General features: G+C 40.8%; 1 protein-coding gene across 1 annotated transcript in view; it reads left to right on the top strand.

Moving 5' to 3' along the window:
- Positions 1–26005, top strand: part of PTPRT (protein tyrosine phosphatase receptor type T) — a gene marked incomplete at both ends in the record, with an annotated part of 367619 nt that overhangs the window by 168667 nt on the left and 172947 nt on the right. Inside the window, 1 exon segment of the mRNA XM_080354355.1 lies at positions 9605–9898. Coding sequence (XP_080210481.1) covers positions 9605–9898 — 294 coding nt within the window.

Here is a 26005-nt window from a genome sequence, read left to right as displayed (position 1 = left end):
ATTAAAACTGTATGTTTGGTGTATGGGTTCAATGTATACGGATTTCTCAAGTTCCAAACAGAGCCATACTTCAAGCTTTTCTTTTTTTTTCCCCTCATTAATATAAGAAGAAAAAAGAGAGAAGACAGAAAACAAATTGATTGTTCTTTGTATTTTCTCTAAAGTAGCAAGGCTTTTAGGTAATGTCAGATACTTTTGAACTATTAACATTATAGTCGGGTGAAGATCATGATCCAAAGCTCTGTTCAACTTATGTTAAGGTGAAGTGCAATAAGCAGAGAAAGTATTTTTCTGAAAAAAATTTCTCATATTATTGGAGAGTATTTAGAATATTTATTTATTTCAGGTCAGGCATTCTTTCAGTTACAGTTGGCAGTTGAAAGTTGTTTGTTCTTTCAGGAAAAAATAGTTGGACTATGTAAATATTAATGTAAATATTCAGTTTTGGAAGTACATCTCTGTAGCAGGCAGGATTTCTTTTGTGCATATTTTACACTAGCCTGAGAGACTGGTCAATGACTTAAAGGTGGAAGAGATCCCTTTATCTCCTGGAAATTGCCACGAAACTTCAAGTTGTTCTTCCAGATTTTATCTTGCTAGGCAGTGATTCCTTTTGCCACCAGAAGCAAAGATTCTTGCAATACTGACATTTAATAAATGATGAGGTTGCTCACGTAGCTGTATAAACAGTGTGGCCTTGGTGGCAGCAGAACAGTTATTGGCAGCAACTTGTCTCATTTTCACACTTTGCATATTTGCTGTCAGTGGAAGGGCAATTAATCTCTGTGGTGAGTTTCAGGGATGAAAAGTGCTACTTTACATGTAAACCATAGTATGATCTAAGTAGGTGTTATTACTGTGAATGTTTTGTAATCTACATAAGGAATATTTCAATATTATTGATATCCAGCTATTTAAGTAGTTTCCATAGGTTTCCTACGGTGAACATCTATGCTTACTCCCAATGAAATAAATAGATAAAACTTCAATTTGGATGAAGCGTAGCTGTGTCAACAGCAGTGTCTGCTCTTCCCTTATGCTAAACCATGTTCCTCACCGTGTACTCAAGTATGTGATTTCAGTCAGTTGAGACATGAGGTTTCCTCAAATGAGCACTGAGCAAAATTCCTTTTGAAATTAGTTTTGGTTCATCCGAGTTTCGTATGAATACTGAGATCCGAATTGTATTCTTCCTCGGATTAAGATCAAGAAAACATACGCTCAGGTGGCCGTCTACTCTGAGATTTAGTTGCCTGGACAGTTTGTCCAATGCTGCTTCACACGATACAGGTACGTTGGTTGAAAAGTTCCTGGGGTGTTGCTTTCATGGTGGCTCCTGCGATCCCTGTTGGCATGTTTGCCATTTCCATTACAGCATCAGCTCGTTAGAGGCTGTGTCAGATTGGACTTGCCTCCTTATGGTCAAATGTGATTAGTGTTTTTCACAGATCTGTCATGGGAAAATAAGTACTTAAATGAGAATATTTTGCTTTATGGGCTGAAAGAGCCTAAATTTGCTTGTCAAGCCTGGCATAAGCTTCTTTGTAGGGGGTCATAAAGTCTGTAGGCTGGAACACAAGACCACATTCAGTTTCTGGCCCTACAGATATCCATTAATCTTTATTTCCAGTAATAAAGCAACATCCTCATAGTTGCTTCACCAACATGTTGTGAGGATTAACTGTGAGCAATTTCTTGAAATGCACTGCATGTGCACACACCCGTGTTCTCGCTCTTTAAGCCAGCCCAGCTCTGGCGTACATAATGTATTTGCAAGAAGAGAGATCAACAGCAGAATGACCAGCATTGCGTCTGTGAGTCTCCACCATGGTAGTTTGTCATGTTTAAACTCCAGCCTGGCTGTTACCTTGGTTCTCCTCACTGTTCCTCATCTCTTCTGCGTATCTTCAGGTGGTGGACAGTGTGGTAAAGGACAATTAATTCCCCCCTTGGCCTTAAATGAAATGCAGAATCCTGCCGCAGGCTTTTCCTGCAAACCTAGCAGGTTGCTATGGATTAAGCTACTTAATCAATCCAGACAAATTATTCCATGCTGCTTCATAGGAGTCAATACCTCCAGCCGCTTGCCATTTCAGCAGCTTAGAGACTAATGATCCTTCATCCTGCAGATGGAGATGTGCCAGAAAGCCAAAGTTGCTAAATAGCTTCTATAGATGAAGCTATAAAATCTTGTTGCCTTCATCCTTTCCCACCATCATAAGCTGGTAGCGTAGCAACTGATGAAGCTGCTTGAACTTGAGTTGACCTGAAATTACATGTTTCACAGTTTGTGTGTTTATTCCTGCCTTTCTACTTTTTTTGGTGCTCATTGAGTTTACATTTCTAGTCCCTATGGGAGATTAGCAGATTGTTCATGCAGAAAGCTGCAATAGATAACACATGATATATGAATTTAAGTAGTCCATGGAGTTAGAAACAAGAGAGGGAGCTAAAGCTGGCCTTGACTACTAACTGGTGGAGAGGACTTTCTTTTTGATGGGATGTGGATGCAGTTTTCCATATCTTTGTATAGATATGATGGAGCCATAAGAAAGAAAAGCCTCCAATAGAGTGTTGTTTCGAATTGTAGTGTGACAAAATTGGCTGTTAAAGGAAGCAGTGTAGAGTGTAAATGTACGTGGATTATAGTGACCCTGGGGTTTCTCACACAGGGCGGAGAGAAAACTCAGACACGGGTTGAGAAGTAACCTGGAACTTGTGTGGCTGTTGGTAGATGCACAGTTGCAGCGGTTTCTCATGGTGAAATCAGTGTCTTTTCAACAGTTGAAGGAGAGCTGATGCTCAGTTCTCATACTTCGTGATACTTTTGTAATGACTGCATTCAGTTATGTGTCTTACGTTAAACCTTACCTTGGTTTTCTTCATAGGTCATTTCAAAATTAAGAGGAAATGTTAGTTCATGCATATCTGGTGCATCTGACATCCAGGGAAGCTCCACAAAATGAGGGAAATAGAAAAAAAATAAAAATTACTAATTGTTTTGAGAGGAAAATATCTGAAGGATGAGTTTGGAGAACAGGATGCTGTGCACAATTCTGGGGGTGCAAAATGGAGCAGTTTGATGTCAGTTAGAGAAAGTCATGGTCTTCTTATTCTTACTGTGCTTTTTTTTGATCAAGTGAAAACAGAACATTTTTTCTGTGTATGGCATAATCTCACCAGATGGGGCTAAGAAGCTTCAGCCTCAGAACAGCCTTAGTGAAAGAATGAAATTCTCTCTTTGACAAGCACTTTAAGTATTGAATTATTAAATCGAAGGGCATCACTCTCACCATTGAATGCTCTGGCTACATATACAAAAGGAAAGTGGGTTGTGCTCATCTTTCCCAGGGAAAAGCATCATTTATCTTCATGGGATGGTTTTAGACTGCAGCATCTGAGTTCTGCTGCCCTGAATGAGGACATTCAGAGAGCATTCGAAGAGCATACAGGTGCTCAGTGTTATTTCTTGCTGAGTGGTTCTTTCCACAGTTTGCTTTGTGGCTTAACTGGTTGGGTACCTCACTGTGGTTCACACTAAGGCCCTGGGAAAATAAGAGTTAGGAGGTAAAACGAATCTCATCTGAATTTTAATGCCAGTCAAGAGAGGGGGAGGGATCAGGGAGAAATTTTTTCAGTCTTAGATATGCAACTTAAGATGAGTTGTACGTTCTCTAAAATTGTCCATTTATCTCCATTGACTATAAAGGAGATTCGAACTATACAGATTTGAACATATTGAAGCTATATAGTAAAGGACAGGGTACTGGTAATCAGCTCGTGGATGCTTAACTTTTTAATGCACAGAGGTCTTTGTGTTGGGCTTCTTCATGGTTCATGAAAGATCTCTGTAAACAGAATGACATTCTATAACAATGACATTCTGTAAGCAACAAGAAGCATACCACTGCTTTTGTTCATTATGTCATTGTGTAGCTATTTTGCAGTTGAAAAACTCAGAAAATAATATGCATTTTAAAAATGAGAGTGAACTGTCCATGATTCCCAACCCTGTAGAATGTTGCCTTCTGCCCTCTCTGTGCTCAAGACTCATGAATGTGTTTTGCTGGAGTACTATAGATTCCTACCTATCAATATTGAGCCTTTTTTCCTCTTTTACAGTGCAAATGATGACTCAAAGAGAAACATTCAGTTCTAATCTATGTGAGTTCTTGTAATAAGCTTTACAATTAGAGCGCAGAGTCTTCCATCTAATTCACTTAATTTACAGTGGGAAAGGAGATACTGTTCAGCTAATCCGATGCTATTTTCTTCTTTATTAGAGAATGAAAGCATCCTGTGAGGCTCTGGTTGGATTCAGGCTAAGCTTCTGAGACCGAAGTAGTGTGGAAGGCTAATGAAATAGTATAGTACTGTAATTCCCACTTGGTGTCTGATGCCCCTCTCCTTTAACCTACAACACAATTAGAAGAGTTGGTAGGAGGCAATTGGGTCTGTACCAACTCTTTCTGGTCTCAGGGCGACACTAATACAGGTAGACTTTCTTCAGCCAGGGTTCGTTCCAGCTGTCTGGCGTGGCTGGCTGCAGTGCTTTTAGGAAAGGGTTAATGGGCTTTCTGCTGCTTTACAGTAACTTCTGTTAGCATTACTGTGTTGTTCTCTTTAAGCCCAGGCAGCCCAGTTGCTTAATTTAGAATGTATGTATTCAAATCACCAAGGAGCATTTCCACTATGTCTTAAGGGGAAAATACGTAGAGAATACGTACTCTTCATTTTCACCAGGCTGCAGCAAGTTCTTCTTTAGTATGTAAGTCCTATACCTGCACTGTTGTGAGATGTAAAGGGAATAGTTCATAGTCTTTGAATGTAGGGTTTGGGGAATGTCGGACGAAAAGCACCCTGCCAAATATTTGCTCTTCTGCTCCATTGGCTTTCTTTGGTGATATTGATTGCTGTCCCCTGAGATCAGCTCATGTCTTGTTTTTCATTGCTCTTGTGCTGATTCTTTGACCACTTCACTCACCTCTTTCACATCTTTTTGGATAATTTCTAGTTTCTCCCCCACTTCTTGTACATGAAACTTGTGGCGAGTCCGTTGTAGACAGAAACTTTTGTTCTAATGGGAAAAGTGAGAAGAAAAAAGCACATGACATGCTGTAGCACATGAATATTCTATACCACAGAGCACTGAAGTTACTTACCACTGTGTTAGTAAACTCTGTGTTGGGAATAAACATCAAATAGAGAGGAGCGACGCTAAATTTGGTATTCCATAGAACAATGTAGCAGTGTTGAAATGCAGCCCCTCAATTACTGCTCTAATGTCCTAGATCTTTAGCTAAATAACCAACCTGCTATGAACTAAAAGGGTAAAATTCCATTTTTGTCTGTCAGTGTTTGATTACTAAGCACATAAGCATCCTGTGGCTGATGGTTCCTGAGGCTGAATGCAGTGTTGGTCTCAATGGGGGCAAGAACAGACCTGCGTATCCACAAGGCTGCTTCACATACTACAGGAATGCTCACAGAGGAGAAGAGGTTAAACTTGGCTGTGTAAGAATAATGTGTGCCTTCTGGGACTACCCTGTTTCATAATGGGATGCAAAACCAACAGTAAAGGCTTTCACACCTGTAAAATGTATAAATCAGTGAAACCACTGCCCCTTGTTCTGTAGGCTGCAGAAAACCTAAATCTTCCTCTTCTCTCACTTTCCTGGACTTGGGCTTCAATTAAATATTTGAAATTGTTGTTTTCAGAATTGGCTCTGGGCTTTTTTTCTTTGGGAGTGGACAGACTATATTGCTCTCTGGTGCAATTTACCCATCCAGGTGAATTAATGAATCACTTTATTAATGCCGCTGGCACAGTCTTCCAAAGCGGTTGACATACGCCACTGCTGTCTGCCTGTTACATCACTGCGAGACAGATCTGAATGTCTCTCTCCTAGACAAAAAACCAATTAGTACAGTGCTTGTCAGTGCGATGAAATAGTCTTGTGCTAAATACTGTAATATCTTTGTGCTGTTTCTTTGTGCAATAAATGGAAGTTGGGACAATCACTGGAAAACGGAATTCAACTGCTGCATTTATTACAGTAGTAGGAAGTGTGCTAATAAGCAATGCCAATATAAATACTATCGTTCAGAGCTCAGAGTGCTTGTTGCTGTGGTGTAAAACTGCAAAGTGTGCTCATGAATGCTGCTCAGACAGTCAAGAGAGTCTCTAATTACGAGCAATAAAGAGTGCAGAACAGTTGCGCAAAGGATGGAGGGTCAAAACCAATGGTATTTAACATGATTGCTTCATTTCTTAAAACAGCTGGGTTTGCTGCCTTAAATGCAAATTTAAGTACCTATATTCTCAATAGCTTTTAAATCGTAACAGTCTGTGGTTGTTGCGTAGAAAACGATACAAATATGGTTTCTTCTGTATTTTTTTTGCTTAGAAAGATACTGAGAAACTTGAAATTTGGTTTCCTTGCCTTCCAGTCCCATCCTTATCCACTTGGCAAGCGCAGTCCACAGCTGCTCATTTAGGATGCTGTGAGAAAAGCTTACAACCCCCATTAGGAGAGGAATAAGCAGTATCATGTTTGAAAACACAGAACCTGCTTGACAGGCAAATGTCTTATGATGGCAGCTCCCATCCCCACCTGTTCAACCCCAAAATAATAGAAATCACAGTCCCTTCTGATCTGATTTGTAGAACCTGGTGTTTTGTAGTTTTAGGGAATCCATTTGTCTAAAACCATCCATAGGCCAACAAATGCAAATGAGAGCTCACAGTTGTCTTGGTTGTGCATTTTATCAGTTGATAGTGTTATGAACAAGTTAGGAATTAAAAAAAATAAAGCTTTATTCTTGTAAAATCTGTAGTTTAAGAGGTTTATCCGGCTGTTTTAAGATTACAATTTTATAATTCCTTTTTCTTACAGATTATTTCACAGGAGATAGTGAAAACAGTTGATGAGGGTTTCTCATGTTTCAGTCATCCCAGTTACATCTGAAGGATGCAGGGAGCCCATTTTTCTTCCATCATCTATCAATTGCTTGAAATTGCCTTGCCTAGAAAATCATACAGAGAAATATTCTAGTAGCAGAGACACTCAAGAGCAATTGCCAAAGAGTAAAATATGTGTGCTTTCCACAAATGTTGGAATGTGTAGTATTCATGGCACCAAGCCTGTCAGAGTCCAGGGATCAGCTGGGTGATGCTCTCGTTATATGGCTCAGGTTTAGGTAGTTGTGCAAGGAGCAGGGAGTTGGACTTGGTGGTCCTTATTGGTCTGTTCCAATTTGAGATATTCAGTGATTCTGTTTTGTCTTTTTTGGACCATCATGGAAGTTTTGTTTTCTCACACTCTTTGCACTACTAAAATTTGTCATTTTTAAAGCTGAAGTGCTGAGCCTTTTCACCCATACACTACAGCTCTATTCCCTCCTTCTAATGGGAAGAGAAAGGCCCATCCTAAATTCCCTTCATATCTGCACAACTGCACCCACTTTGCTTGTACAGTAAAATCTGCCAGTGTTCAATAACTCCCTTTTTTGAGCTTGTACTACATGTGTCTTTTGTTTCCTTGACACTCAGGAACCACATTTTCCTGTACCCTTCCTGAACCTGGGATTCAGGCTAGAATCATAGAATGGTTTGGATTGAAGGGACCTTCCCAGCTCCCCCAGTTCCCCCCCTGCCATGAGCAGGGACATCTTCATCAGCTCAGGGTGCTCAGAGCCCCATCCAGCCTGGCCTGGGATGTCTCCAGGGATGGTTCAGCCACCACCTCTCTGGCCAACTTGGGCCAGGCTCTCACCACCCTCAGGGGCAACGATTCCTTCCTCATGTCCAGCTTGAATTTAGTTTAAAACCATCACCCCTTGTGCTGTAGTAACAGGCCCTGTTCAAAAGTCTGTCTCCATCTTTCTTATCAGCCCCTTTTAAGTACAGAAAAGCCTCAATAAGGTCTCCCCGGAGCTTTTCTTCTCCAGCTGAACACCCCAACTCTCTCAGCCTGTCCTCCCAGCAGAGCTGGTCCAACCTCTGAGTCAGTTATTGTTCCAGGTGCAGCCACCCAGTTCCAGATGCCCTCGGTCCATCCTCCTCTGTGCCCGGAGAATGGCCACAAGGGAGCAACGGGCTGGACAAAGCTTGTTAACGTAAAATCCTGTCTGGATCAAATGGAGCTTCAAATATGGCTGATCACAATTACATGTGTACAAGGCCAATCTGTCACCATGTTTATTTAATCAAGATCACATCGAGATTTTAATTAAAATGGTAAGCTCATAACATCAGGCCGGTCATCTGTAACTGATATGTGTTTAGTTGCAAAGGGCAAAAATGGTCATTCTTTATGTGCTGTTTTTGCTAAATAATGGGTAACTTGTTTAGATTAGTTGCAGTAATATGACACAGAGAGAGATTATAAAAATTGCTTCTTGTCCAGTTGGTGCCAGTAGGAAAGAGCCCATTGTTTTCAGTGAGGTGGGACTGAGCCTTGAATAACTACTATAACAGCTTAGTTTCTCAAGTTCAGAAAATAGGAGCAATAGTTTAAACTCCTAATTTTCTACAGCACCTGTTCTTTCAAATGGTTCTTAGAAAAGGGAAAACTGATGGTGGTGGGTGGGGGGGGGAGGGAAAAGCATCAACACCTTTTTTGGGGGGTGGGGAGTGGAGGTTTAGGTTTGACTTAAAATAAAGAGAAGACACCAATGCTGGGTGTCGTCTTAATTTAAATCACTTTGGCAACAGTAGTTTTTACACTCGGTAGATGAGACTTTCATGTCTGTTTAGCAGGACAAACCGCTCTGTTAATCAAGCTCAGTCCAGTAAATCTCTTTTAACTTGCAATCAAATCCCAGAGTAACGTGGAACATGTTGCTATTGAAGTCTACAGCTCAGGAGAATGGAGTTTAATATTTAATTTGTCTTGTGTTCAGCTATGGTGTGGCTTGTAAGATGTCATTTTTGCATTGGGAATAAAAGTCACTAAATCTATCTTTTAATTGTTTTGTACCTAGAAACAGTAATAAACTGTTTGTGATTTATGATGATTTGATTTTTAATAGAAATGTACCTACATGCGTTTCTTGAAAACAAATTTCTTGGAGAAATATCTTTATGCAGTCAAAACATAATCAGCCTGACATTTCATATGAGGAAAAGATTTTGGCAGGAGTTAGGGAAACAGTGCAAAGTAAAAGCAGAAACAAACATTCCACAGAAAACTTTTCTTGTGACATTAGTTTTTGTTCACTTTGGATACCTGCTACCATTACAATTCGATTGTTTGTTTGTTTGTTCTTTCCAGAGGTACAATGCACAAATACTGCAGTTATTCTCAAGGAGGTGGTGTGGTTCATTGCAATTAGTTAGACGGAGGAAATGAAATTAACATTTCACTTGATCATTTTGTACAATAATGGTGTAAGGGGGCTGAATTTTTAACGTAAATGAAAAGAAGCCAAGCTCTTTTCAGTAACAGATTAAACTCTTGTGAAAGATTTTGTAAATGACAGGAGAAACTGTGCCTGTGTTACAAAAGATTCGGGGACAGCCTTGCTGTACAGACACATAGTGGAAATTTGATCCTTTTGACAAAATTGTCTGAGGCCTCTCATGGTTTCTTTCTGTTTACAGAGCCCCCAACTCCTATTGCCCCTCCTGAGCTTCTGGCTGTCGGAGCCACGTACCTGTGGATCAAACCCAACGCCAACTCCATCATCGGAGATGGACCCATCATACTGAAAGAGGTGGAGTATCGGACAACCACTGGGAATTGGGCAGAAACGCACATTGTAGACTCCCCCAATTACAAACTATGGCACTTGGATCCTGATGTGGAGTACGAGATCAGAGTGCTGCTCACCCGCCCTGGAGAAGGAGGGACAGGACCCCCTGGACCACCGCTCACAACAAGAACAAAATGTGCAGGTAGGGTTTCTACTGCTTTACAACACAGTGCAGGTATTTTGGTTTACTTACGAACACGTTACAAACGGTCCTCCACACATCCTTATTGTAGGTGTGCTTCATCGGTGAGCTGAATTGGAAATGAAATTATCAATTTTGATCTATCCTGGTATATTTTACATTTTATTCCATGTTCAAGTATTTAAGAAACTGGTTTTATGTATGTAGTGTGTTTGCCAGAGTTTTTGCTAGAGAGTATGGCTGCTTTCTGTTGAAATGAGTTTTCCAACCAATTGTCCAGTAGGCAAATTGTTCTCAAGACTAGTGTATTATAAAATTTTCACCTTGTAAGTCCATAACAAAACATATGTTGTTCTTTGATAATGGTTCAGCATTGGTTAATAACGAATTGACAGTGCTGCCAGTTTGAGTGCAGTCTGATGAGGCAGTAAGCATTCAGTTTTTAAATACATTTTTGTCTTTAGTTTGATGGAAATGATTCTTCTCACTTCTGACAAAAATAAAACCTGTTCAAACACTGTGCAGCATCTTCCCTTTGTCGTTCATATTGGAACAGATCAAATTTGATCTAGGGACAGAAAAAGTCTATCTTCTTTCTAAGCCATATTGGCCTTTTCAGGAAAAACTGAAGGATCATGTTGCTCACGTTTCAGATATTTTGGCTGTTCATCCTGTTTTCATACATTAATCATGAGCCATTAAGGGAAATCAAGCTCTGTACCTTGCAAGGGGCAGAACAGAACAGTTTTCTACCTAGTGTGTTTTTTCCACCACACAAATCTCTTCTCAAGATTTGCATACTTGTAATTTTTGCAAGGTCTTTACAGTAGTGTGAACAAAGGACAGAGACTAAAAGGCTGCTCTCCTTTTTCTGCAACTTTTCCTCCCTCCCCACAAATTATTGGGTTGCAGCAAGTGGATTTAATTAGCGGAGAGCTTATGCAAAAGCATTCTGGTTCCAGTTGCCGTTTCTGACCCAATAGCAAGTCTGAAGCATGAAGAATGCATGAAGAACAACTAAATACCCTCCTGGGATGGGATAAAACAGCACAATCTCTTTTTCTCACCCATGGTCCCAGCATGAGCATCCCCAGCAGGGTCCTTGTGCTCTAGCAAGAGAGGAAACCTGGCAGGCTGAGGGCATTGTGGGGTGGGGGACATGTCCTTACTGCCTTTCCTTCATAGTACAGGTTATAAAGCAGTGAACATTTGATGTCTCTCTGAGAAAAATTGTTTAAAAACAAAAGAACCCCTGAGTATAAGGATCTGACATAGAGGTGTTTACTGTATTCAACACCTGTCCATTGGGAGGAGGTAGATGTTTGGAGGCTCTTTTGCACCTGGGTGCAAAGCATGAAGTGAGATGAATGATGTCCTGGTCTGCTTTGGGAAATGGGCACATGTTCTGCTCCTCATCTTTTGGCTGTGTCCTCCTTCACTAGTGGGGTCAAATTCTCTAACCTTCAGCAGAAACAACTGCAAGCCTGGCACTGCGCATTTTGCATAATGAAATATGACACACTGAGGTCTGGTCTGTAGTTCATGCAATGTGACTTTGCAGCACTCTCGGCAGCATGCTTTGGAGAGCTGTCATTTGGGAGGCTTGGGGCTTGTTTTCTTCTCTATGTTTATTTGCAATTCTCCTGGTTTTGTTTTTTTTCCTCCAGTTGCCACAGAAAAGGGAGAAAAGGGGAAAAATCCTTTTTTCCTCTGGTGGGTGGGAAAGAGAAGGGAAGACCTTGCAGAAGAGGCCGTCATTGTACATGTGACAGAAACCTCATCTGAAAAATATTTGCCTTCTAGTGGGATGAACTTGCATGAAATGCAAGGCCAAAGAGTAACTTTTCAATGAATATTAATAAAGCGACAGAGATAAGACTTTCTTTAAAAATTATATTGAGACCCTGGTTAAAATCTGTAAAAGCTATCTTGAACATTGGCCTCTCTGCCTTTTTGGACGATGACAACAGGTGACTCATAAGATAAAGATGAGGAGGGTTTTGTGACCTTGAAGCTTGGAAGCAGTTTATGATAATAGGAGGTTTGTCCTCATATGAAGAAATTCACATGGATCCCTTGCAGCCTGTGTCTTGAGCTGCTAGAAGGTGGGTTGTTCAGCAGGAGGATGTGATCTGGCTATGGAGAAAGGAGCAGTTGTCAAGATCAATATTCAGTGTTTGTTCCTGCCCTAGGGAAGTAGAAGTTAATCTTCAGCACTGTGCCTTAGTCAGGATGAAGTAGCTGGTGTAAATGTAAATAATCTGTACAGTCAGAGTTTGATATAATATTGCAAAGTAGTTGGAAAACCTTTTCCTTTGGTTATTATTAAAAGGTGTATTATATTAGAGAAAGGAGGTAGTTGTGTGCTCTCAGGAAATGCACAAACTGAACAACCAGAAGGTTACTCTGTGCTGAGTCAGCACGAGTTGTTGCAACAGGTTTAAAAATATTGCTTTCTGATTTAATTTGAAGGTGATAGCTCCCATTAAATAGGAAACGTTAATGTGTGAATGTTGAAAAATAAGATTCAGGGTTGTTATACTGCTGCCTTCATTTTTTTTCAAGCTTATTAAAAAAACTGGAAAAAAAATCTGATATGAGTCAAAGCACTACACAAATAGCATATCAAGTGATTTGAGAAAGAACTCTGTACAACTGATGTGTAGGTATTATTAGAATCACTGATTCTTAGAGTGATTTAACTTGGAGTTACTCTAAACCTTGTCCTGAAACACACATTCATTTTCCTATTAATATTAGTTAAATTTTAACTCTTAGCTTCACTGTCGTCTATAACTGAAAGTGGAGACAACTGGGAGAATCGATGTTTTTTTTTTGGCAGGACTGTCTACTTTTGATAAATAATTCCTGTGGTAAATTAATGGTGAAATAAAACCCTACCTGATTTTCTTGTTTTCTGTGTTGATATTGACGTGAAGGACTTTTTCTCAGCTATGGTAACACAAATCTCTGCAGTGCATGTTCTGCTTGTCTTTGAGTTTGTTCTCTTGCTAAATTTCCTGAAACAGAGGCATGTGTAGCACAAGGAAATGAAGTTGTTTTTCTCTTGCTAGCGCCTGTTCCCCAGAGTTGTAGAGAGCAGCTGGTGAGAATAGAGGGATCTTGTCTTTGAGTTTTGGTACCTGGATCCCACAAACCCTGTGGGACTGGGGCTGGGTTGAGTGACTTTGTCTGTTTAGCTTGATGATTGAAACGGTGTTCGTTCTGCTGCAATAGCCTGCGGCATGTCAGCTAGAGACAGTTACAAAAATATGATATTCCTTCTTTTTTGATCCTTGATCCCCCATTTGTGCTTGGGAACAGCCTGGTAGTAAAGCTGAAAGAGAGGGGTTCACCTGTATCACATACTAACAGCTTCAAATCCCTTTTGCATAGAATATGATGATTTGTCCTGCCAAATTGATTAAATAGATAAGAAACGTATCTTGATTTCTGTGTTATTCCTTCCCCTTCCTCGCTTATTTTTTGAGGGAGTAGAAATACGGCATCTACCCTTTAAAACAGCTGAAAGAAAAGGTGAAGTACTTCTGGAGGACACGCAATTTGTGGCTCTGAGCACTTCGGGATGCTTCTCTTGTCTCTTTGTCAGGTCTCACCTGTTTAACCCCCACATGCACCTTTGAGGCTCTTGGGCAATATAGACAATGCTTCAGTTGAAACTACAGAGCTCCATAGGAAGCAAAGGGTATTTCTGGTTTCTCTTCAAGCTGCAGAGATGAAGTTGGTGGGGTCTATAGGGGTGTTGCAGGCAAAAGGTGTCTCTGAGGAGCTATCAATGTCAAGTTATGGATGTACTCGCTGTAGAAACGTGATTGAACTGGAAAGATATTTTTCAAAGAACAGAGGATAGATTAGATCTATGAATTAGTTACTGTAGAGGAACTGATTAAAGGAGCTATGTTGTCTGAGATATAACAAGTTATGACCTATATGGAACAGAAAGAATTCAGGAGGAGAAAGGGAGGTAATGAGCTGGTGAAGGGGAAGTGGAGTGTGTTGGTGCACTTTGGTGACTGACTGAATACAGGACTCCTGAAAGGCCATATTGGTGGATCTGACAAGATACTTGGTTTGGCATGAGACCAAGTATGGTCCATCCAAAAGTTCAGGCTTAAATTCAGTGTGTTGGAAAGCAGCAATGTTCAGAGGATAGGCTGGGATTTCCTGCTGGAGCACATCTCTGTGCCATAAATCTGCTATTTGTTTCAATACCTGACAATTCCTGAGTCTAGCAAAGCTTGTCCCTGCTTGTCATTTGCTGTGGTACATATGGTGAGGAAGTTTCTTTATCCAGATCCCTGCAGAACATCAGCTTTTTGTCCTGAGGCATGTGGATTGATTGCCATTATCTTAGTCTGCATAAATAGAATTATGAATATAACAGCAGTCATAATAGTGCTTTGGTCTGGATTTTTTCCAGAGGGATTTGGCTCATGATGGATTTAAATTCTAGGGATTTATTTTTTTTTATCTGCAAAGACAGTTTATTATCCAGATTTTTTTAAATTTTTATTTATTAGGATGAAGTCTAGTTATTCATTTCACACCACACTGTTTATGCTTGGTTGGTGTTGCTGTTTACTTTAATGGCTTATTATAATGTGGTTTGAATATAGCTTTATTTTCTGAGTGGGCAGGCTGGTCAGTAAGATGACAACTTTAATAAAGGCATTAGGCTTTCATGCCATGAAGAATAGTTCTAGTGAATGATGGGACCTTGTGACTTCTTCCAAAAGAAGTGAACTTATACTTAAGTAGCACTTATTTTCACACCAACTGAATTCAGGACACTGTTCTTTTCCGTATTTCTTGACTTCTGAGTTCTGTCCAGGTTTCATCCCAAATAGCCTGAGTATTCCTAGTGTGAAGACACAAAAACAGAGGAAGAGACATGAAGATAATACAGAAAAACCCGAAAACAACAGCCACTCTCTTCTGTTCTGTTGAACTCAAATCCGTGAGCGCTGGTTGATTTAGTGGCACCGTGGATTTGAGGCAGCCGAACATCTGGGGTGTGCACCGTCCTTTCCTAAGTGAAAGCAGTTTTGAATGAAATTTTAAATGAGTATAAACAAGTTTGATTTCTCCCTTGTTGCAGTTTTTCCAGGCTGTATTTCTATTTGAAGTATCCTGGGCACACATGAAGGCCACGTACAAGGTCATTGACAGGAGAGTCAGGTCCAAGTTTCAGATCTTCTAGTCTGGAGCCTTAACACAATGTCATGCAGAGAACCTAAACCACAATTATATCAACTTCTGCATGACCAAGCCATCCTGGGTTAATCAGGGAACTGAGTTCTCATCTTTGTACAACACAATATTGTTTGAATTTTCTTGTATGCATTCCAATAATTGTGTGATTTTTTTTTTTCCGCTTACACTGTGGAGGGAGGGAAGCAAAATAAGCAGATATTTCATATGTTAAAGAGCTTCTTTCCTCTTTGCTCATGCAGCTTCATTTCAGCATCCTCAATTCAAGGGTGTCTCTGGTGTGGTCCTGAGAATGTGACTTCATGGGACTATATCATTAGCTGGTGCAAAACTGGTACCGCTTTACCAAAGTCAGCATTTTACACCCGTTGAAAACCTAACCCACCACTTGCAAAAATGAGCCGTGCATTTCTTCTTGATTGTCACTCCGTCCTCTGCTAAAAGCAATTTATTTAAATTGCATAGTGTCTTTTAGTCTTCAGTTAAGTGGCATCTTTGATAAAATTTCATCCCTTATTACCATATTATTACTGCTTCTGCTCGTTTTTTGAGGGTGTGCGATGAGATGATAGTTTCCAGATGTCGCTTTATACGAGTGTGAAAAGCCCAGTTAGTGGGAGGAAACTGGGAAGGATAATGCAATGTGTGTGTTCTTGCAGTTGCATGTATTAAGCATTGAACTTCCACTGAGGAGCGACCGAAGGGAGGTGTCTGTTTTCCTTCTCTGTGTAATATGCACCATAACTCATCCTGGGAGCAAAATGACAGACCCAGCCTTGCAAAGCATTGATTAAGCTCCATGGATTTGCATAGTCACGATCCTATCTTTGTCCTGGGACAAACACCACTCACTAATTCCTGCTTATCTTTCTCTTTCTGCTTTTCCAAAGACAGCTGAAACATAAATGCTTCTCATTTAAAAATGTATTTTTAATGTATGCAAGTCTGCATTGAAAAGCATTCAAATAATAAGAGGAGTTTAGCATTTATACACTAAAAGTGCCCAATTTTAAACATTTCAAAGAATAAACTGCCCATTAATGGGCTTTCTTGGAAGCTCTAACACAAAGTACGAAAGCAAGGTGGGGGCCAAATGGAAGAGAGCACTACATTTTTAACCTCATGTTAATGCTTTTAACCCTGAGATATTTGTAAGACGTTGAGGAAAGGTTTTGTTCCTTACATGCTCAGTTGTTTTACATTTTGTCATAAATATTTTACCCTTGTTTTTTTCCCCTCTGAATATTGAGATGAACATGAGTTCTTGTTTAACACTTGCCAACTTACCCAGATGAGCACAGGCTTGAAAAAAGGCAGCATGTTGATGCCTTCAAAACTGTTGCAGGACCAGCAGATGGAGTGTGAGAGTCCCAAACCTTTTTTGTGTGATGGTGTGTGTGTCTGTCTGCACAAGTATGTTGCATTTTCTTACTGATTGTGCTTGAAGATGGACGTTTATTTTTCTAACTACCTCTTCTGTCCATGGACATTTCTGTGACCCGTTATGTTACAGCATCTGAACATGACAAAACCAAGAGTGAACCAGGGGTGGCTGCAGGGAGCCCTTTGTAGCTCAGTTCCCATTACACAAAGCAAAGACTTTCAGTCTCCCCAGGCTTTGGATTGGGATCCAGGTAATTGCTCTGGCCATGGGATTGGTTATGGGTTTATCAACTCAGTCACCATTTTAATTATTTGTCATTCCACTGAGCATGATGAGGGAAAAAGGAGAAAATGTTTTCAACTGCTTTTAAATTATTTTTGCTTTTAGTTTTATAAGCTTAAAAGCTTTTTTGTTTTTGCTTTATGTTGGGCTTTTTAAAAATAGGAAGCAGCGGGATTTTTTTGACTTTAAAATCAGTATTCAAGCAGAGCATAGCTGTGACCATCTCAAAGTGCTCAGATATTGCCGGGGAGGCAGACAGGCCTGAGCATCAAAATCAGACCGACAGCTCTTATTACAATGAATTTCACTCAAGATCTGCAAATCCTCATTTTAGCTGCCAATAATCCTTCAAACTGTTAAACTAAAATCACGGTGCAGAGACCATTGGAAGGGGTTTAAAGCGAGACCACAACTCGCAAGATAACAAAATCTGAAAGCCTGAACATGGCAGTTTCCTCCCTGTGGCACTCTGAAAAGTTCTGTAGCATTTACTAGAGAAGGAAGAAGTAGCAGGAGGGGGAAGTACAGCTTGCAAATAGATCCAAACCTCCAGAAATTGATTTGCCAATTAATGAAGTTTGATGAAAATCTTTGGTGAGCTTGAAAGATTAGATTATGTATCAGGGAAGTCTGTCGCTTTGAAGATAAAGCCTTCAAGTGATAAATTTTAGTGATGTTTTTAATAGGAAGATAAACTGTTGGCATTAAGTTGTCTTTTTTTAACAGAGGAGGGAATGAGGCAGAGGATGGGATGCCAAATTTAAGAGGAGGAACGCTGCAAAAAAAGCTCCCTATACATACGAACCACTGTATGTATATGTATAAAACCAGTTCTTCTTCCCAGTTGGTTTCATTCTCCTCAGATGGAGGAGTATGACCTAGTATAGGAGTAAATCTTCCCACCTGTTCTTCTATAGGTCACTTTGCTATAATGTTTATTTTTACATGTATAACATATTCCTCTGTACAAATTTCACCATAGTTCTTTTTCATGGGTGGAAAGAACCCCATTGTCACTAAAGAAATGGTGCCTTAAAGCAAGTCTACAGCTGCAATGCTTTTAATTGTCATACAGAATTCAAACTGTGGTCTGAATTCAGTCAAAGCAGCTAACCTTGCTGCTATAGGAGAGCCCAAATGTCTTTGAGTTGTTGTTTGACACATGCAATGGATTAAAATCCTGGTGTAAAGTGTTGCATGCTGTAATGTACAGGCATTACCGCTTTGCGTGTTGCATCCTATAATTGGCTTTGTGGCAATGGAAGGGGTTTGGGGCGATAAGTTTCTTGTAAACACTGATTCCCACCACATCTCAATACATGTGTTAAGTTTTTCCTCAAAATCACTCAACAATGCTCTCCTACTAGTTCCACTTACAAGACTTTCCTTTGTGAAAACTCAGCTTTTTTTATTCCGGTATCTGTCTTGCTCTTCTGGAGAAATCGGGAACCATGGAGATGAAAGACGAACTTTGCAACACCTGACATAAAATCCATGGAGTACAAATGAGTTGTGTAGCTACTGCTGGTGTTCTCGTTTGTGTTCTGAAGCTGTTTTCAATTAGCGTTGTGCATGCGAACTCCAGATCTGCACCTTGTGCCACCCTCCCTCTCCCATCTACAAAAGGCTTTGGCAATTTATAGCTTTCCCCTGATCCCGCTGGCATGGCCGAGCAAATATTTACTGATTTCCATGCAGAAGCAAATACCTCAGTGTGAAAGAGTTGGAATCACGTTCTGTGCAAAAAGGTGCTTTGTATAATATCGGTACATTATGCTGCATCCGATCAGGAATTTATAGTGAATCTCGCCAGGCTGTCACGCTGCGGGCAGCGCGGTTGGACCCGGGCTCCCAGGTTGGTGTTGGTGCTCCTATGAGCGATAGTTTGTCTAGACTGGTTTGTCTCTGCGTATGTCTCAATTTAAAAGATGCTTTTGCTTGTACCAAGAAATAATCTCCAAACCTGGTCATGGTGGCGTGTGCTAAAAGTAATATTATCTTGTTAAAATACTCCTTAGGCTGTAGAGATGTACCGGTGTGCTGAAGGCACTGTCATTATCAGCTCGCTGCTTCTGCCTTTTCTCTATCACGGGGATGTCCCTCGGCAGAAAAACACTGCGCTGTTTTAAAAGTAAGCCCTGTTTATCACGGAGGGAAAGGCAGAGCATCGCCTGTGATGCAGATGTGTTCAGCAAAGTACAACGCGAGGACCTAAAAAGAAAGGAGTGGTGGGATATTTTTGCCCTACCACAAAATAGTCTGAAAAATTCTTTTCAAATAGCATGGGATGTATAATTTCTGCTCTGAATTGCTTCAGTGCTGTTGAGCTGCTTCGTTCAAGAAAAGAGGGTTGGCTTTTTTTTTGGTTAGAGCAATTTGCACTAAAATATTTGCACTTCATCCCCTTAACTTTGTGCATTTCTTGTAACAACAATAATTAAAAATGAAAGAGTTCTTAAACCGTAATATTCCAGTAGCAGTTGGATCCTTTGACCACCTCCTCTCAGTTGCAACACACACCTGTGGGGAAGCCAGAGAAGTTGTAGAAGCTCAGAATAAACCTGAATCCCAATTCTAGATGGCACAGATAAAATATAATGAAAGAATATTAAAACCCGCCTATGTTCTGTGAAATGCACTGTTTCTCTAGCAAAACAATTGAGGATGATTTGACCTGCTATCTGCACAGCCATGCTGGGCTTTTGCCTATGTGTAGAATATGAAGTTTTCCGTTCAAAAGCGCTTTGTCATGAGGTCAGCACTGGGTGAAGTTGGTGGGAAAGGGATGGGTCTTCATTTAAATATCCTCCAGAATACTTAGGTTTCAGAAGTAGCAATATTTAAAAGAACGGGGAATGAGTTTTGCTTTTTCCAAATGCACCTCCCTTGTTCATACTATGAAAAAAGACCTTGCAAATAATTCAGCATTTGTCTGTGATTGCTGCCGTGTACCTGTGATTACCTAATTTTAGACCTGGCAGCGTTAGCAGAAGCACTTATGAAATCACAGTTTAAATTAATGAAATCAAAGGGATTATGAGGAGCTATGCTATTCATCTTCCAGAAGTATTACATTTTTTTCATTATATGAGCATTAGGCAGAATAATGTCAGAGCAATACGATGCTATAGAGCCCATTCGGGAGGAGGCCCCAGATGTTTCTGCAGTTGCATCTCAGGTCTAGAATTGTGTATATAAGTTTTTCAAGCCAAAGAAACAGCCCCACTCTTCCTCATTGTAGGGCAGGGGGGTCCAGCAGCTGTGGGGCTGGAGTTCTGTATTACAGCTGCACAGAAACAGGATTGTGGCCCAACTTCCCCAGGACCTAATTTGCTAATTTGCCCCCCCGTGCCCTCAACAATTTGGTATTTGAAGTGTTCAGTTTCTCCGAGTGCTCAGCTGGCTTTATAGCTTTTGTATTGAGAATGGCCCATCATGTAAAATGCATATGACAGGGTTTTATAAATGAAATCACGTCTGATTTCTGCTATAAAGAACACAAAGATTTAGACATCCACATGTGGTTTTTTTTGCTCCCTGGTCTCTACCTCATTTTCAAACAGGTTTTGCATGTGAGGCTGTTTCAGCCAACTCAGCTCTTGCCTTCAAATGTTGTTTTCTCTCGCTGTCTCTGAGATCTGCAAGCAGAGTCCAAGTTTCCTCCTACACGACTAAAATCTATACCCTTTGGTCCCTGTAAAACAGCTTTTCCGCACTCGGTGATGTATTTCACGTAGCTGGAGTGCCTGTCCTCTGCAAACCCTCCCGCTTGGTGCAATCAGTTGTATTTGTTTGATCGCTTTGAATTGGATTGCTCAGACCTTTTCAGTTGTCAGCAAATCTTAACAGTTCCTGTTTTAACCCAGATATACCTACCTAGACATAGGCATTTGTGTGCTGACCGCATGTTTCCCATTGCAGGTAAGTAACTCTGAAAGCAGGTTATCCTCTAGAGGTTAGGGGGGGAAAAAAAGGCAGGATTAGATTAAATTGCTGCCTGAGTTACAAACTTTATAAACATCGTGCAGGAATCTCCTGTATTCACCAGGGGAGGACAAAACCTGCCACACTGTGCATGAGATTTGCACAGGAATCACAAAATGGTATTGCCTGGGATCATGTATTTGAATGTGTTGCCAGATAGGAATGCTTTTTAAACTCAAACACCTTTAAGACTTTGTGAAACAAATCCTACCTTAGGTTGTGCCCTGAGTTAAGGGCCAGGGTACGGTTGGTGCATCACCTTCAGCTTTTTCTTTAAATGTGTCTTAGAGGAATAAGGCTGAAAGAGCAAATTGCAGCCTGCAGCACTGCAGCTGTTCCCTCCTGGGAGCCCAGGGCGCTGTGAGATGCTCCGGGCTCCCTTCACACCACTGCCGGTTGCCTCGTTGTGCATTCAGAGCACAGAAAGAACAATAACGTGGTCATATTCTGGGCAGCAAAGCTGAGCGATTCCCAGATTGTGTTGACAGGTCTGTCCTTAAAAATCCTTTCTGCTTTGCTTTTGTGATATTCATGAGTGTTACAGTATTGTTGGTCCAAAGAGCTCAAAACTCCTGAGTCAGAAACCAACTGTCTCATTCCCCACTCCATACATAATAGACCCTCACTAAATTGGGTCCTGGTTTTGTTTGTTTTTAAACCTTCCTTTTGCTTATCCTTTTCCCTTGCCCAGGGCAGTGGTGGAATCACCATCCCTGGAGGTGTTTAAAAGACATTTAAACGAGATTCTTAGGGACGTGGTTTAGTGCTAGAGGTAGGTTAGGATATGGGTGGACTCTATGATCGTGAGGGTCTCTTCCAACTGAAATGATTGATTCTATGAAAATGTGACAGTCACAAACAGCTCATTCATTCTCCATGCAAAACTGCTGGCACTGACCCCCTGCTTCCAGGCTGCTGTCTGTTCCATTGCTCCACCTGAAGATAGTGGCAAAACCAACAGCTTTCCCTGTGATGACCTGGGAGAAGAAGATGAGAGTTCATTGTAGATATGTGGGTGGTTCATATGTAGTTCTTTGAATAAGGAGAGTAAAGGTAGAGGGTAGGTTGATAAAACAACTATATTGGATCTACTCCCTATTTGCTGTCATGTCCAGCCTCAAGAGAGTCAACAGACGATGGGATGTGGAGCCAGAGCTTTGTGTGTGGCTGAGAACCTGCCTGGAACTGCTGTCCTCTGGCTTCAAAAGGTGTCTGATCAAGCAAATTCCCTCACTACCTACAGTGACTCTTCGTGCTGTCCTGGTGGGAAATGGCACAAGATCTGGTGCCTGTTCCAGAGATCCCCATAGAGCACCAGGGACATCTTTGCTTCTGCTGGAAATACATGGCACTATGGCCCTACTGGTCTCTATTAACTCCCAGCTATTAGTTCTTAGCTCCCAAAATTCCTGTGAGATTTCTGGGTTTCTTTCAAAGGTACTCACCAAATTCTATAGCTTGCAATAATTTTAGCTTTGCTTACACTAAAATACTATCCTAGACTATCTAGGGAACTGTATTCTATGTAATATGTTGTCTGTTAGAAGAGTGTGGGAGCCTCAGGAACTGTGCCAGTTAGCGGGATCTGCAGAGCTTTACGTGTCCTACATTGCTGAGACAACAGATGGGTGTCAAGACGTACCACACTAGAGAGATGTTTATAAGGGGAGGTTTGACGTGAAGTTTCAAGACAGCACAGCTTCTTGGCAGCCTTTACATTGCATTATACCCTTTTTTGTGTGTGTATAGTGTGTTTATTATTATTGTTATTTTTTTAATACAAAGCCGTTGTGGTATTAATATGCAGTGTTCAATGTAGAAGGGAGGAAGAGTGGATGTCTGGGATGCTGTTGAGCTCACTGTGGATACAGCAGTGCTGGGTTGAGGGCTGTTCAACTTTTACGTGATCACTTCTCTACTTCTCTTTCCTTTATTTCAGTTTTATTATCCCTTTTTCTTCTAGTGAAAACAAGTATTTGAATTTCAGAGCTGAGCTGGTGCTTTGTCCTCGTGGGAATAAAAGCTCAGCCTCTCTTCCCTCAAAGCACAGTCTCAGATCTTCGTTTCCTTTAAGTGCTCTGCCAGCTTTCAGCTCTCAAGTGCCTATTTGTTTTGACTGGTGTGTTAGGTGGGTAGTGAGTCCTGCTGCCTTCAGATTCTAGATATTGTCCTAGGAGAATGAGGTATCTTGGGATAGTCTTTTTTCCATCCTGCAGATTGTGTTGTCTGTGTAAGACCTCTGGGTTATAATTAACCTTTGCGAGAACTTGCGGGGCATGGTGCACGAGGCATTTTCAAATAATGATAATTTAACCATTAGAACACTCCTTAGATACAATTTCATAACTGGAGGGCAAATTGCCTGAAGAACTAAACTTAAAAAGTTGTGTGTTCATAGGGAGGGGCAAAAAAACCTCTGAGTAAAATGTATGGCAATTAGATATCTAAGTGATGTCACTTGGTCAGAAGCAGCTTTAGGGAAGATCTAATTATTTGATACCATATCATGTGTCCTTTATAATAATGTAAGTTGAGGACATTTTGTTTCTGCAATATATTGTGTAGAGAAACTAATGTATACAGTGTGTACTTACAGGTAAAAGAGCTCAATAGAATCTGCCACCTTGTGTGCTTGTGCTGTGGGAATCTCATATTTATCTGGGGCTCATGTCCTGATACATTACTAATAAGGACAGAAAGAGGCATAAAACCTGGTAAGGTGATTGTATTACAATTTAGCAACTCAATGAATGTGCTTTGCCCCTTTTCTATTCCGTGTGTGTGTACACAAGCCAGCAGACACACAACTACCTGTGTGAAAGAAGAGGGTCCGACCCCCAGGTACTGCAGTTCACTTGTAGGATGTTTCTCTTCCCTGCTTCCTCAGATAGCCACTATTATATTTATTTATACCCTCTATAAATATATATTTACTTCTCCATTGTATAAATATTTATTTGTACAGTTGAATACACATTTATTTGTACACCGAGACCCTTATCTAAAACTGAAATCTGAGGGTTGTTACTGTTTGCAATGTGGCTGAGGCTGAAGTAGCAGGTGGAAGAGGAGGAATCTCGTAATTATTGCCTAATTCGAAGCATTGATGTTCAAGTATGAAGTGTTAGTAACGTAAAATGGAGGCGACACAGTGAAACTTTCTTACTGTCAAAATGTTAAACAACATACAGTGAGAAAAATACAGAAACTTTCTGTTAAGCTCTCTATGTTAATCAGTACTGAGGAGCTATTTTCTCTGTAATAACATCTGCAAGTATCTATCAATAGCGTGCAAGCGTTGATTGTATGTTACAATACTTCATTTTAATTAGACTCTATAGGAGATAGTTAAAGGGTTGATGGGGAAAGATATTGTAGCAGTAAATATTATGGCACATTTGGAAACGGAGAGGGTAAGAACATGTTGGTTCCAATGTTTGCTATAACTAACACTCTGCACTCTGGGACACACTTATCACTGCTTTTGACTGTAGGAACTCAGTGATATATCGCATTTCAGTTTGGTAAATCTTCCTTAGGGGACTAGTTTGTCACTGGAATGCCCTGGCGAGGCAGATGCAGCAAACCTTGCCTGTATTAATCAGCGGTTGCTGGGTCACACTGGCAGGTGAGAGATGGGGATAAGGTCCTGTGGTTGGAGAACAGATGATGCTGGGCTGGATGCTGGGCCCAGAACCAGCAGAGGTGAGGGGGCCGGCGCTGGTTGGGCTCTGCAGCCCATCTTGACTTGCTGTGGTTAAGGAGGTTCCTTCCAGAAGGTCTCGGTGACATGAGGAGCAGCTCAGCATGTGGGGGGGGACACAGAAGTGTCTCTGGAAAAGGAAAGATAAGGGCATGCACTCAAATACCTGCCCCAGTCCTTTAGTCCCAGGATCTGGCAGTGATGCCTTTATTGCCACTTTGCTTTATTTATTGATTGATTTCCTTTTGGCCTGTAGCCTGTTCACCGAGTCTTCAGCCCTTTGCCTTGTGCTTTAGTGAAGTCAGAGTCCTCTTTCTTGCTTTTTGGATGTAACTCATTGCAGGGTCGACAGGCTGTGTGACCTTTAATCATGCTAAATACTAAACAGATTCTAAAGCCAAATGAGAAAACTGAGCAGCTTCCTTCCTGTCCCTGCACGTGGTGGGGAAAGGAGTTTCAGTGAAATTAAGTAGCCTGGCTCAGGTTCTAAAAATAAAGAAATAAATAAAATCTGTGGCAAATGTGGATTTCAGTTTGACTCCTGGCCCAAGCTGTAACTCTGGCATTTAAAATGCAGTACAGGTTCTCATCTGGATTCTTAGTTACTGGTTCTGCTATCCCAAGATGAGACAAAATGAGGTTTCATCTTGTAAAGTAGGTGGCAGTTTGAAGCATTAACTGCTGTGGAAGAAGATTTGAAAGGCAATTTCCCTTCTCAATTTTCTCTTAAGTCATTAAAATTCATCTTTGGTTCTTGAAACATCCAGATTTCTGTTCTGCTTAGGTGTCTGGATTGGAGATGTTACGATTGTTCACTGCACTGAATATCCCTTAAATTTACAGCAAACTGTTTGTCACCATTTTACAAATTGTCTGTGATTCCACAGATTTATCTTTAGAAGTTTAATTTCTTCCCCTGCCAAATCGACGCTCATCTCACTATGAAGTGAGTTTAAAACTACTTAAACCTGAAGGTACTTCTTTGTTTTTTACTTATTAGAGTTTTGCACTGCTAAGACACTTTCTTGTTACTTGTTGTTCTGACTACTTTACCCCTGGCTTTAATATATTGTTCTATGTTATTATTAATCACACTGTCATCAGTGAAGTGAATGGCGTGTGGAACTGGAATGTGCTGTTCACTCTCCTGTGCCCTAAAAACACCTGTTTGAGAAGTGAAGAAGCTCAAAGTTTGTCTTAGAAGCCCAGAAGAGCATAAAAATATCTTAATAACTGTGCCACCTTATTTGAATTTTAAATAGCTCCTTTTTAATTCATAAAAGCTCATGGCAGGAGTTGTCAGGCTTTGGGTGTCGGAAGGGTGATGAATTTGTGTGGGAGTGCGGAGGCTGGAAGAATAAACAGGATTTTCTGTGCTGCTTTTCTGCAGGAACCTCGTGGAAGGGGAATAGCCTTTTGTCATACTCGTGTCACATTTTATTTTGGTTTAAGACTGACGAGAGAAGAGAGAAATCTGGCTGTGAGGAGCAGGCTGTCTCCTCTTGCCAGTGTTTTTTGTTCC

The sequence above is a fragment of the Nesoenas mayeri genome (assembly GCF_963082525.1).
Source record: "Nesoenas mayeri genome assembly, chromosome: 16".
Taxonomy (NCBI): domain Eukaryota; kingdom Metazoa; phylum Chordata; class Aves; order Columbiformes; family Columbidae; genus Nesoenas; species Nesoenas mayeri.
Note: the sequence above shows the minus strand (reverse complement) of the source record. Positions and strands in the feature narration are given on the sequence as shown.